The sequence below is a fragment of the Hylobates moloch genome, unplaced genomic scaffold (genome assembly GCF_009828535.3).
Source record: "Hylobates moloch isolate HMO894 unplaced genomic scaffold, HMol_V3 SCAFFOLD_20, whole genome shotgun sequence".
Classification (NCBI taxonomy): domain Eukaryota; kingdom Metazoa; phylum Chordata; class Mammalia; order Primates; family Hylobatidae; genus Hylobates; species Hylobates moloch.
In genome coordinates, this window is record NW_026652295.1 from 14,721,158 (window position 1) to 14,733,310 (window position 12,153).

The following is a 12,153-nucleotide window of genomic DNA, read 5'->3' on the forward strand; positions in this document are numbered from 1 at the left end:
CTATCATTACTACCAGTGCCCTTGATTTGGATAATAAATGACTTGACCACTCTACCTGTGAAGCATGAGTGTCTTAGGTAGTTTGCCTGCAAGTGATAGGAAATTAACTGTCTTCCATTTTTAAATAGATGTAATTGTCAGAAAATTGATTTTTAATTGATCAGAAATGTGTTTTCCTTTAACCCATGCTTTTTCATCTTTGTTTCCTTCTCCCAAATCAAGATGGCCTGAATTTGAAACCATAATAAAAACCAAGGTATGAACAAATTGCATAAAGATGGTTTGCCAATTCCAGGCTAGTAATAGAAAATTCCTCCCCCTACTCCCAATTCTATCCCCACAACTACTAATAGTATTTATTTCATATATTTTTTACATGAAGCCTCTAAAAACCAGTAATTTTAATTTTGCTTTTACTTAGGAGTCAGTGTGAGTTACATATTTAACATTTCTGGCTACTAACACATTTCTGAGTTTTGAAATTTTACTTCCTGATCTGACTGACTACCATGGACTGACTACCAATGCCACATTTGCGTCAAGACACTGGAATTTATCTCTAGAAATAACTAAAAGTTTCACGATTACTTCCTTTCCCCCATACCTTTGACTCTAACGGGAGAAAGCAGTGGTGTGGACCTTATACTAAAAGAAGGCTGAGCAGAGAAATCATGATTATTAAATGCAGGTGGTGCTGAGCTCACTGCCCAACAGTGAGCCCCCAGGAGAGGGTTTGCTGTTAGTACAATCATGATGGAGTTTTCAAGTCTTTCCAGTCTTTGCAGGTGACTCCAAGTATCATCCTCTGGGTGGCACCCGTTCTGCAGGCTTTACTGACCTGGATGTCCCTGTTTTCTTGCACTAATGTACTTGAGTCCTCTTTAGAGATTTTTGAGGGCCCATATTATTGAAGAGTTGGCTATCACTGGAGAACAGCATCCTGTAAAGGCTTTTTCTTGGTGGGTGATCCAACCAACCTTGAGACAAATTATAAGAACTCTTGGTGTAGTTACATACTATATCAAAACTATCTAGTTTTTAGAAGTGTGGATCATGTACCTTTTTGTCTTGTAAAGCAGTTCATTGAATACAACGTGGTTATATTATGCACACATAGCTTTCTGTCAGTGGCCTGTACAAGGTTTTAATTTTGATGTTTTTTGTTTTTTTGTCTTTAAAATGAGTAGAGGAGAGCATCACAGGAAAATAAAATTGTATCACTGGGAGCTGTGCTTTTGGTTGGATTGGGTCCTTCCTTTGGTTCTTGTTTCATGGTGATGCAATACTTTTACTTACTTCCTCCCCATCCCTGCAAAGAAACAGTCACCATGGAGGATATAGTTAACTGCAAACTCATGAGATCCTGCAGTGTAATGAGACTGTGCATGGAAATAGAATTATCTTCTTGTATGTGTTGGATCTGTTCTGGAGGATTATTCACATGTTTGAATGTATATTTAATTCTGGTTGTTGGGTTTTAAAGAGAAGTCATCCCAAGTTGAGTAACCAAAAGACGAGGGTTTGAGAGACCGTGTCACATAAGGAATGATTAAAGGAACTAGCATTACTTAGTGCCATACCCTTTTGGGTGTTTTCCTCTGTGCTCTTTGATCACTGAAGAGGAGTCAAAGGAAGATTTCTCAGGGTATATTTATATAGACATCTGAATTCTGACAGTAATACTGGCCACATGGGATGAACGTTTGAAGCATTCGTCTTGGAGGTTTCATCTTTTCTTTCTGATGGAATATAGGCACAGGATGGGGTCCTACTTTGCAGAGCAGAGCTTCTGAAACTTGACCGTGTACAGGAATCATCTGGGCATCAATGCAGATTCTGAGCCCCTAGATCTGGATGGGACCCAGGAGTCTGCTTTTCTAACAGGCTACCGAGTGGTTAAGGTACAGGTGGTCTGTGGGCCACAACTCGGAGTTGCAAGGCTATGGAAGGATATGTTGAATCTCTAGCCCGGACCGTCAGCTGTGGAGAGTTGTTACATGGTGTTGTCTGATAAAAGGCATGTGATGCTGTCATGTGCTTACTTTCTGAGCTCTGGTATTTTATGTGTTTATTATAGAACTCGGAACAGTGAGTGGTTCTGTTCTTCTTTTTGCCTTTTAGTAAAAAGACTCACAGTCCGGGTTAGAGATAACTTGCAGTGCCGAGTTGTGACCTTCAGACCACCTGTACCTTAACCACTTGGCACAGCGTTTTTTTTTACTAATTTTAGTAAATTTAGTAAAAAAAAAAATTATGACCATATACAAGTTTGATTCCTGACCAGTTGCTCTTTTTGATAAGGAATTCTATTATTTTCAAAAGTGGCAGTAATCCTGCAGTTTAAAAGAAGCCATCACTTTTACTCTAAAGGGCGTATTCCTGTGTCCTCTATATTAAGCTGACCAGTAAACCAGAATGGATGGGGTGCTTGGTTTTGTGGGCCATTCTAGAGTGGGCCAAGAAGAGGTCTGCACTGTCAAACCCTGACTGATTCTACCAAGGGGCCTGAAGTGGTTTACAGAGGGCAAAGGGGATAATTTGGATTTTCAGACAGTGAGGTGCAAATGGGTTATTAGTTGACTTGAAGATATGATTGGGAATGAATTATTGGATTTAGAGAGTGAGGCAAGAGCATCATGAGAGATTGCTGGAACTAAAGGAGAAAGAGTCTGAACAGATGTAAGTGGGGTAGGGGAAGAGTAGCTGGAATCATTGGTCAACATTTAGCAAATGGGAACATGACAGAGTTCTTACGTATGTAAGACCGTGTGGACATCTGGACATCTGAACTGGCACTTTTTCTTAGAAAACTGCAAAGTGGCTGAGGAACGAGTGGTAGCAGCCACTGTGGAGGAAGGATGTCTCCCCTAGGACACCAGCCTCTGCTGAGAATCAGCGGTGTGGCTGAGCCCCTTGGGATTAGTCTCTGTGGGGAGTGTTTTATGAGGATAGCAGTGTGACTTCTGGCACTGGATGTTAGACACTGAGATTAGACACTGGCTGGGCAAGTACGGGTTAAATAAATGTCAGTGGGAACAGTGAGACTGAGCTTTGTTGAGTTTCTAATTGATACCAGAAGTATTTATTCAGCTCTTGCTGTATCAGGCATGTTTTAGGAGCTGGGATACAGTGGTGAACAAGAGTAATGATTTCCTTGCCCCATGGTTAAATGGCTAATTAAATAAGACAGCTATTGAGAAAATGCAAAGGAAGCTCTGTATTGGGTGTATGTATTTTGAGTTTGCTTGACCTCTAATGATAGAGTTGTATCTGGGCTGTTTTTTTTTTTTTTAAGACTTGCTCTGTCACCCAGGCTGGAGTGTGCAGTGGCAGGATCTCGGCTCACTGCGAGCTCCGCCTCCCAGGTTCATGCCATTCTCCTGCCTCAGCCTCCAGAGTAGCTGGGACTACAGGCGCCCGCCACCACGCCTGGCTAATATTTTGTATTTTCTTTTGGTAGAGATGGGGGTTCACCATGTTAGCCAGGATGGTCTCGATCTCCTGACCTCGTGATCTGCCTGCCTTGGCCTCCCAAAGTGCTGGGATTACAGGCGTGAGTCACCGCGCCCTGCCATATCTGGGCTGTTTTTTAGAGCGTTCAGTACTGGTTGATCCTGAATGAAGAATGATATAGCCACAGTAGAGTTAGCATTAAACTGGAAGGATATTTCTTCTGGCCTTCCTCTCCCCCATCTTGGATAGGTTGAGTGCAGGCACACCTTTGCTGTCTGCCTCTGGGATTCTGCTAGAGGAGTATAAGGTAAGGATGATTCACCATGACTCTACAGTTGGGAAAAGCAGCTTAATTGGGACTATTTGGAATTATTACCTACTGGTCTATCTGTTGTGAACAGCACAGAGTCAACCCATCTACTAGATTTGTGTCTTGCATCAGCATTGAGGGAGCAGGTGACAAGTCTCAACCAGCACTGTAGATTACAAAAGAACACTTGTGTGTTGTGTGTGTTTTAAATTTGAGTTTTAATGTGTAGCATTTGAAACCCCATAATCGGTGTCATGGATTTGCTTCTCCTGTATTTAAAAGTACTTTACAGGTGTAATGAAGCTGCTTGTGTCAGTAACTGAACCTTAAATGCGCTTCCTTTCCTGTAGCTTTCATCTCACATGGTTTATGTTTTAATTAGACATTAGTTGTAGGGGAATAATTCTCTCAACTGGATCCTGAAGTCAGGATGAAGGCACCAACCTGCACAGGACGCAGTAAATCGGCATGGGAGTTTTACATTGAAAGCTATTTTGGGGCCTTATAATTTATAAACTGTGTACATGTAGGAAATAATAGTTTATAATCTCACGTCATTGTTTGTTGTGGAGATTGGAACAATGAGAATAGGAACCTGGTGGTGATGAAGAGAATTCTGACAGCCTTTATGAATAGACTGAGGCTGCTGAAGAGGTGGATTTCAGCCTAATAAGCATTAACTCCTCCTGCAGTTAACACTATCATTCAGTTGCAGCTAATATATTAGGAGAGCTTTCTTGCAAACCCAAGGGAGTTACTGTAAAGATTAATTCAGCTACATCATGCTTTTCATGTGTTGTGGTGTCAAGTCAGCTGCATTTTACTCAGGTTGGTTATTTGGGTTCCTCCATTTTTCTGGTTTTTAATCATTTGATTGGGAAGGTCTCCAGTGACCTACACGCAGTAGCAGGTTAGAAATTGTGTTTCTCTTGTTAGGTTGAGGCAAGGTTTGCTGGCTTCTCTTAGCCTTCATGTCCGAAACCTGACTCCTACCCTGGTCTGTGGATGTTTTGGCTTTCTTGGGAGAGCAGGCAGGAAGACAGGATGTACCTCCTTATTCTAGAGGCACTGCCCAGCAGTCTGAAATCTCAGCCTGGCAGGCTTCTGCGAGTGAAGGATGTCAAGGAGAAGGTGGAAATCCTAGTTCTCTCAGGCCTTTCTTCCTCTTGCTGTAGAAGATGGAGAATTACTCTGATTCTAGGAAATCCTTGAAGCTTAATGAAAGTGCAGCTTAAGTTATTTAGGGCTTAGAGTCTCTATGAGGTTGGATTTCTAAAATGAAGTTTGTATTTATGCAGAGTATAGGAATGTAAGTGCTGGAGGAGACCTCAGATCATCCAGACTTCTCATCGAGTCCCATGGAAGTTTTCTATGATCCTTCAGTATTAGGGAGGAAAAACCAATTCTTCTGTATAAACCAGTAAAACAGCACCAGACTGCCCATGAGATTTTCGGCCTTCTCCTTGAACAAAGGGAACCTGAATATCCAAAATACCAAAAATCATGATTTTACCTGGGATATTAATTTTTTTTATTATTATTATTTTTTAGATGGAGTTTTGCTCTGTCTGCCAGGTGGGAGTGCAGTGGCGTGATCTTGGCTCACTGCAACCTCCGCCTCCCAGGTTCAAGTGATTCTCATGCCTCAGCCTCCCGAGTAGCTGGGACTACAGGTGTGCACCACCACGCTCAGCTAATCTTTGTAGTTTTTTTTAGTAGAGACAGGGTTTCAACATGTTGGCCAGGATGGTCTCAATCCCTTGTGATCCGTCCGCCTTGGCCTCCGAAAGTGCTAGGATTACAGGCGTGAGCCACTGCGCCCAGCCATTTTTCTTATTCTTTTAAGGCCCAAAGTATCTGTATGCTTCCATTTCTTATTTATTTATTTATTTGAGACTGAGTCTTGCTCTGTCTCCCAGGCTGGAGTGCAGTGGCACGATCTCAGCTCACTGCCACCTTTCCCTCTAGGTTCAAGCAATTATCCTGCCTCAGCCTCCTGAATAGCTGGGATTACAGGCGCGTGCCACCATGCCTGGCTAGTTTTTGTATTTTTAGTAGAGATGGGATTTCACCATGTTAGTCAGGCTAGTCTTGAACTCCTGACCTCGTGATCTGCCCATCTTGGCCCCCAAGAGTGCTGGGATTACAGGCGTGAGCCACCATGCCAGGCCTGCTTCCATTTCTAAAAAGAACTTTTATAAAATGCTTAATTAAGTCTTTGATGTAGGTGTGTGAATGTAAGTCGTCCTTAGATTAACAGCTACAGAAGAGAACCTCTCAATATCCTTAGCCATGTGAATCGTCATCTATTAATAAAAACTATAGCAACTTAATCTTGCTGGTTCTTTAAACATGTATCTCTTCCCATTTACCTTGCTTTAGTGACTGTTGTCAACCATGTCTTTCTTTCCACCTCTTGCTCTGTTTCAAGTCTCTGTACAATTTTCTCTTCCCTCTTTAGTGCTTTTAAAATTTGAGTGTTTCTTTATATCTTTATGACTGGAATTGTTGGAATAGTCTCTGGGCTGGCTATTCGTTTTTGGTCAACTCTGCATTCGTTTTGTTAATTCTTAAGAACTTGTATTCAATCTGGAGCAACAGACATGAGGTTGCCAGTTTGAAATGAGACCTTCAAGATCCATCATTAATGTGTACATTAAAAAAAATTAATGCCAGTTGTATGCCGCCAAGATCGATTGCCTCCTTCTGCAGTAATCTCTCCTTTTATTTGTGATTCTTTTACTTAATTGGCCAATGCGGATCCAATTACCATGTCTTCTGACTGGACTGTAAATTCCTTGAATGCACAGCACCTATATCTGCTGTATCCTCTGAGCTCCCAAGGGAGACAGCAACATTTTTAAGAGTTTTAAGTATTTCTCTTGCAGTGTACATTCTGGCATTGCTCACTTTATAAAACTCAAGTAAAATGATTCATTATTCTTCTGTTTGTGGGTATAACAACACCTTTTTCTGAACTTTGTCAGGAATATAAAACTGTATTACTAGTTGATGAACGTATTTGATTTCGGGGTGTATAAAGAAGTGAGATGGTTGTGTGTTGCTTTCATTCTTTTTAACAGCCTGTGGATTCACTTTTCTTCGAGGCCTGTTCAGAAAGATCATTGTCCCTTTACCTTTTGGGTGTAATTCTGACATTCAGAACTGGGTCGTGGTCACACAGTACTTGTTTGGAAATTCCTTTAAAATAAAGTTTATTTTGACTCTGAATATTGGTTTGCTTTCTATTCAGTAACTCCTCTCTTTTCTTATGTTTCTCCAGGATGACAGTGATGGGATTCCATGGTCAGAAGAACGGGTGGTACGTAAAGTCCTTTATTTGTCTCTGAAGGAGTTCAAGAATGCCCAGAAGAGGCAGCATGGGGAAGGCATTGCTGGGAGCCTGAAAACTGTGAATGGTGAGTTGACTCTTGGAATATCTCATTGGAATGTACAATATCTCTGGGCATGGACTTGTTTCTGAATTGGATGTGTTCTGGCAGCTTGTGCTGCCTGGTCTAGGCACCTAAGGGCAGTCTGTAGGCTAGGTGAATCTGCACTCCAGACATCCTGTTGGGTTTATAGGGTTGTTTTTGTATTCCTTTATGTACCGCGTTATATAGTGGACAAAATACCTTAGTCTGTTCTGTAGGTCCTGTCTTGCTGGTTTTTCTATATGTATATGTCTTTCCACACTGGTATGTGAGCAGAACTCTTTGATGATCTTGCTGAAATGTGGAGTCTTTAGTTCTTGTCCCCGGGTTGTATAAGAAATAGCCTAAAGCTTTTCTGTCTACTGCTTTTCCTGTTCTCTGGCTCATGGCTTTCTCTTCCCTCCTTCCTTCCATGCTGGGCAGGTTCCTGCAGTGGGACAGCTTTGCATACCTCTAGAAGTGTGCTTCTTCCTGGATGATTATCAGTTGGCTCCTTGATGCCTGGAAAGAAACTTGTTCCTGTCTGTGTTTGTTCTCCTGTCTGTTTTGAACAGGGTTCGTATGGTGCAGATGAAGTCATCCAACAAAAAGTATCCGAGGACAAACATTTGCTTGTAGTTCACTATTTTATTTCAGGGGAATGCAGTGACATTCTATAATCTCTTGTGTACTTATCAGGATTACAGTTAAAGTGAATGAATTGCCCATGTTTTGGTTTATGCTTCCTTGGGGCAAGGAGATGAGAAAGAGCAGGTTCTGTTCTATTTTGAGAGCTGTGGCTCTGGTCTTAGGAGAGTCACCACATATGGGGTACTTGACAGTTTGTCAGGGTACCAAAGGACAGGTTCGCCATGACTTCCAATTTGTTTCCCACCACCTTAGTTGTAAGGTGAGTTGTCTGGCAGCCTCCTGTTGGAATTAGTGCTCACAGGCACTAGTGCACAACAGTACCTGTTGCTGCTCTGTTTCTGTGGGGCCATGGCAGAGTTTCCTGAGATGACCTCTCTGAACTTCACCATTCACCCTAGTTGTGCTGTTTCCTTCCACTGTTGCGTGACTTGAAACAAGAGCCTCTGTCCACCCTCCCGGGTTTTCTTTCTTATGGGTGACTTGCCTTTGGAGGTCAACCATTAAGGCCATAGTGGCTCAGTCATGTGTGCGTCCCTCAACAAATCTCCGCCAACATGTATTGGAAAGGCCCATTTTGAGTCTTAACATTTGCAGAAAACAAAATAAGTTGTGGAATCTTGCCATAGCATCCAATTTAGACCCTCATAGCTGCTTTCCTAAAAGGCACTCTGCCTCGTTATGTGGGTCTCCAGCGGACAGGGACCCTAGCCATTCGTTGCTTGTAATACAGTAAACTGAAAACCTTGTGTCTAATTGGAGAACATTGATGTGATACAGATCGTGTTTATTGTCATTGATTCATGTTGAAAGTAGCATCTTGCTTGATTAAATGTAGGGGGTTGGGTATGAAGGGGAGTATATCACTTAATCCTAGAGTTTAGAGTGGAGCAGTGACTGCTCTGCTGTTAGATTGTATGGTTGTGATGCTCTCACGGTACTGTTCAGGAGTGGTGTAATGCCTTAGTGTTTCTTGGAATTGCCAACAGTGGAAACAAAAACACCCATATTTTCTTAACTGGGAAACACCAGCTTTTAGAACAAGAAGTTAGCCAGATGTTCAGGATTTAATAAAGGTAGAATTTGAGGAAATGAAGAAAAACTAAAGTTTGTCATTCCAGAAGCAACCAGTGCTGTCAGCCAGTTGGCCAAATGTAGGTTTAGCTCTGGCATTGTCAAGGGATTGATGATACTGAGGAGAAAATCTGTTGGCAAAGATGCCCCCAATGGGATCACTGAAGTCTTTTTATTTATTCTGTCACCACCTTCATAAAGGAAGGTTAGTTTTTGTCATGGTAGTTTGCTTTTCATCCAGATAGACTTTTTAAGTCTTTAAAAAAATACAGAGACACCTCGGCTTCTCTTTTGGTTGTGAAATTGCTGTGAATATGCCATTTTCTAGTTTGTGTTGGTTTTTATGAAGGCAGCGTTCTAAGGTTACCTTTTTGTTACTCTGCATGTGGGATTTCTATAGCAGTTCTGAGTAAACAGATATCCTTGTTTCAGGACTTGAGTGTGCTTTAAGAATCATTATTTTGCTTGGTGTGGAGGTTCATACCTGTAATCCCAGCACTTTCAAAGGCCGAGGAGGGAGGATTGCTGGAGCCCGGGAGTTCAAGACCAGCCTGGGCAACAAACTGAGACCCTGTCTTTACAAATAATAGTAATAATAAATTAGCCAGGCATGGTGGCACATGCCTCTGGTCCCAGCTAGACAAGAGGCTGAGACAGGAGGATCACCTGAACCCAGGAGGTCAAGGCTGCATTGAGCTACGTTCACACCACTGTATTCCAGCTTGGGCAAGAGAGTGAGACTCTCTCTTAAAAAATCATTATTTTGAAGGCAGCTACCATCTTAAACAAAGTGTACTTTCTTATTTTGGGGAGCTACTTGGAATCACTGGAAACCAGAATTGGTATCATGGGAAGAGCTCGTCTTCTCTAGGTGTTTTGGGGGAGCATGATCTAGAGAAAGCTCGAACAGTAGGGAGCAACTAAGACTTTTGGGCTGGTGAGGTTGGGAGTAGGGGTTGTTGTAACTGCAAGCTGTGTTGTGCATATGTATATGGACGTGTGTGTGTGTCTTTATGTATTTATGCGTGTATGTATATGCATGCTCTGCTGAAAAATCCCTTTAGTTTGAGTGGATACTTTATAGTCAGTCATCACTCATGTCCTATCTCATAGAAACACTTCCTAAATGTCAAATGAAACCAGAAGATAGGTTAGTGGGAGTGGAAACAGGGTGTATTAGTTTGTTTTCATACTGCTGATAAAGACATACTCGAGATTGGGAAGAAAAAGAGGTTTAATTGGACTTACAGTTCCACATGCCTGGGGAGGCCTCAGAATCATGGAGGGAGGTGAAAGGCACCTGTTATATGGCGGCGGCAAGAGAAAATGAGATTTTGTGAGACTTACTATCACAAGAATAGCACGGGAAAGGCCAGCCCCCATGATTCAATTACCTCCTCCTGGGTCCCTCCCACAACATGTAGGAATGCTGGGAGATACAATTCAAGTTGAGATTTGGGTGGGGACACAGCCAAACCATATCACAGAGGATGGACCGTCATAATGGTAGTGGTTTTTTTGTGAGACGGAGTCTCCCCGTCACCCAGGCTCGAGTGTAATGGCACCATCTTGGCTCACCACAACCTCCACCTCCCACGTTCAGGCGATTCTCCTGCCTCAGCCTCCCAAGTAGCTGGGATTACAGGCATGCACCACCACACCTGGGCAACAAACTGAGACCCTATCTTTACAAACTATAGTAATAATAATAAATTAGCCAGGCATGGTGGCACATTTTTTTTTTTATCTTTAGTAGGGATGGGGTTTCACCATGTTGGCCATGCTGGTCTCGAACTCCTGACCTTGTGATCTGCCTGCTTTGGCCTCCCAAAGTGCTGGGATTATGGGTGTGAGCTACCCCTCCCGAGCCAGGATGGGTAAGTCCATGCAAGATGTATGTTTTTTTCAATTTTTTTCTTCTTTTTTTTTTTTTTTTTCTTTGAGATGGAGTTTCCCTCTGTCGCCAGGCTGGAGTACAGTGGCGCTTTCTCGGCTCACTGCAGCCTCTGCCTCCGGGTTCAAGTGATTCTCCTGCCTCAGCCCCCAGAGTAGCTGGGATTACAGACACGCGCCACCACACCCAGCTAATTTTTTTGTATATTTTTAGTAGAGGCGGGGTTTCACCATGTTGACCAGGAAGGTCTCCATCCCTTGACCTTGTGATCCGCCCACCTCAGCTTCCCAAAGTGCTGGGATTACAGGGGTGAGCCACCCCGTCCAGCCCTCAATTTTTAATTTTTTTTTTTTTGGTTAGTTCCCAACCCATAAGATTCCTTTTCAAATGTCAAAATGTTTCCACTGGTTCGTTAATTTTTAATTGTCACAGAAATTTGTCTGGTGGTAGAGTTGTAAGATTGTCCAGTCCAGAGCCATTGCTAGGAGGTGACATATGATGCTCTCCAAGCAAGGATGAGAACATGTGCCTTAACTCCAGAGAGGGGTGGGTGGTGGTGGAGCTTCTGCCTCTGTGTCCTCTTTCATGCTTTCGAAGTTGGGGACAGTGACATGCCTCTGAGAGCCCTGGCGCTGCCATCTGTAAACTGAAAGACCCATCTAACTATGGGGCCTTTATGACTGTTAGATGTGGTAGTGACTTTCTTAAAGTCAAACAGGTATTTAATTCACAGTAGCAGAATTAGAATTGCAGCTCAAGTCCTGTAACTTTGAATCTAGTACGTTTTTGCAAGACAGAATGCATGAAAACTACATTGGATCTTTGCAACACGAATCTTGAAAAGAAGATGTTTTGTTTTTTCCCGTTTGCAGTGTTGTTTCTGGATCTTTGATTATTGGAAAATATAATTGGATGATTGGAGGCTTTCCTGGGGAAAATCATTTGTTTTTACCATGATATTTAAAAATAACAGCAGAATGGATTTTATAGAATTTTTATCTAATTTGAAAATAAAATACACATGACATCTCCTGAATCATTGGTATCCTGGTGTGATGAACAAGCAGCCCTTTGCCCTTCATCTGTGTGAAGGGGGTCGGGTATCTGATGCCTGGGAACAGTGTGTGGACACTGCAGCTTGTATCTGAGCAGGTGAGCTCAGCTGCCCTGGTTCTGCAGGTCTGTGAGTAGTAATAACCTAAGCAGACATAAGATAGTGGAGACACGTCGTTTTTCATGTCATAAAATCCATGTTTGCTATCAGTCTTGTTTTTGTGGTTTTACAGTGACAAGGAATGAATTTTTTTTTTTTTTGGCCCTACTATTGGTAGGATATGTGAGTTATGAACAGCCTCATGAGT

General features: G+C 42.4%; 1 protein-coding gene across 4 annotated transcripts in view; it reads left to right on the forward strand.

The window, feature by feature from the left end:
- Positions 1-12,153, forward strand: part of JARID2 (jumonji and AT-rich interaction domain containing 2) — a 277,505-nt gene that overhangs the window by 123,362 nt on the left and 141,990 nt on the right. For 3 of the 4 annotated variants that reach the window (XM_058432446.1, XM_032141133.2, XM_058432447.1), the window contains exon 2: positions 7,047-7,182. In XM_058432446.1, the coding sequence (XP_058288429.1) occupies positions 7,047-7,182 (136 nt within the window). Of the gene's footprint in view, positions 1-7,046; positions 7,183-12,153 lie in introns of those variants that run through there. The other variant, XM_032141138.2, reaches the window with a different exon arrangement.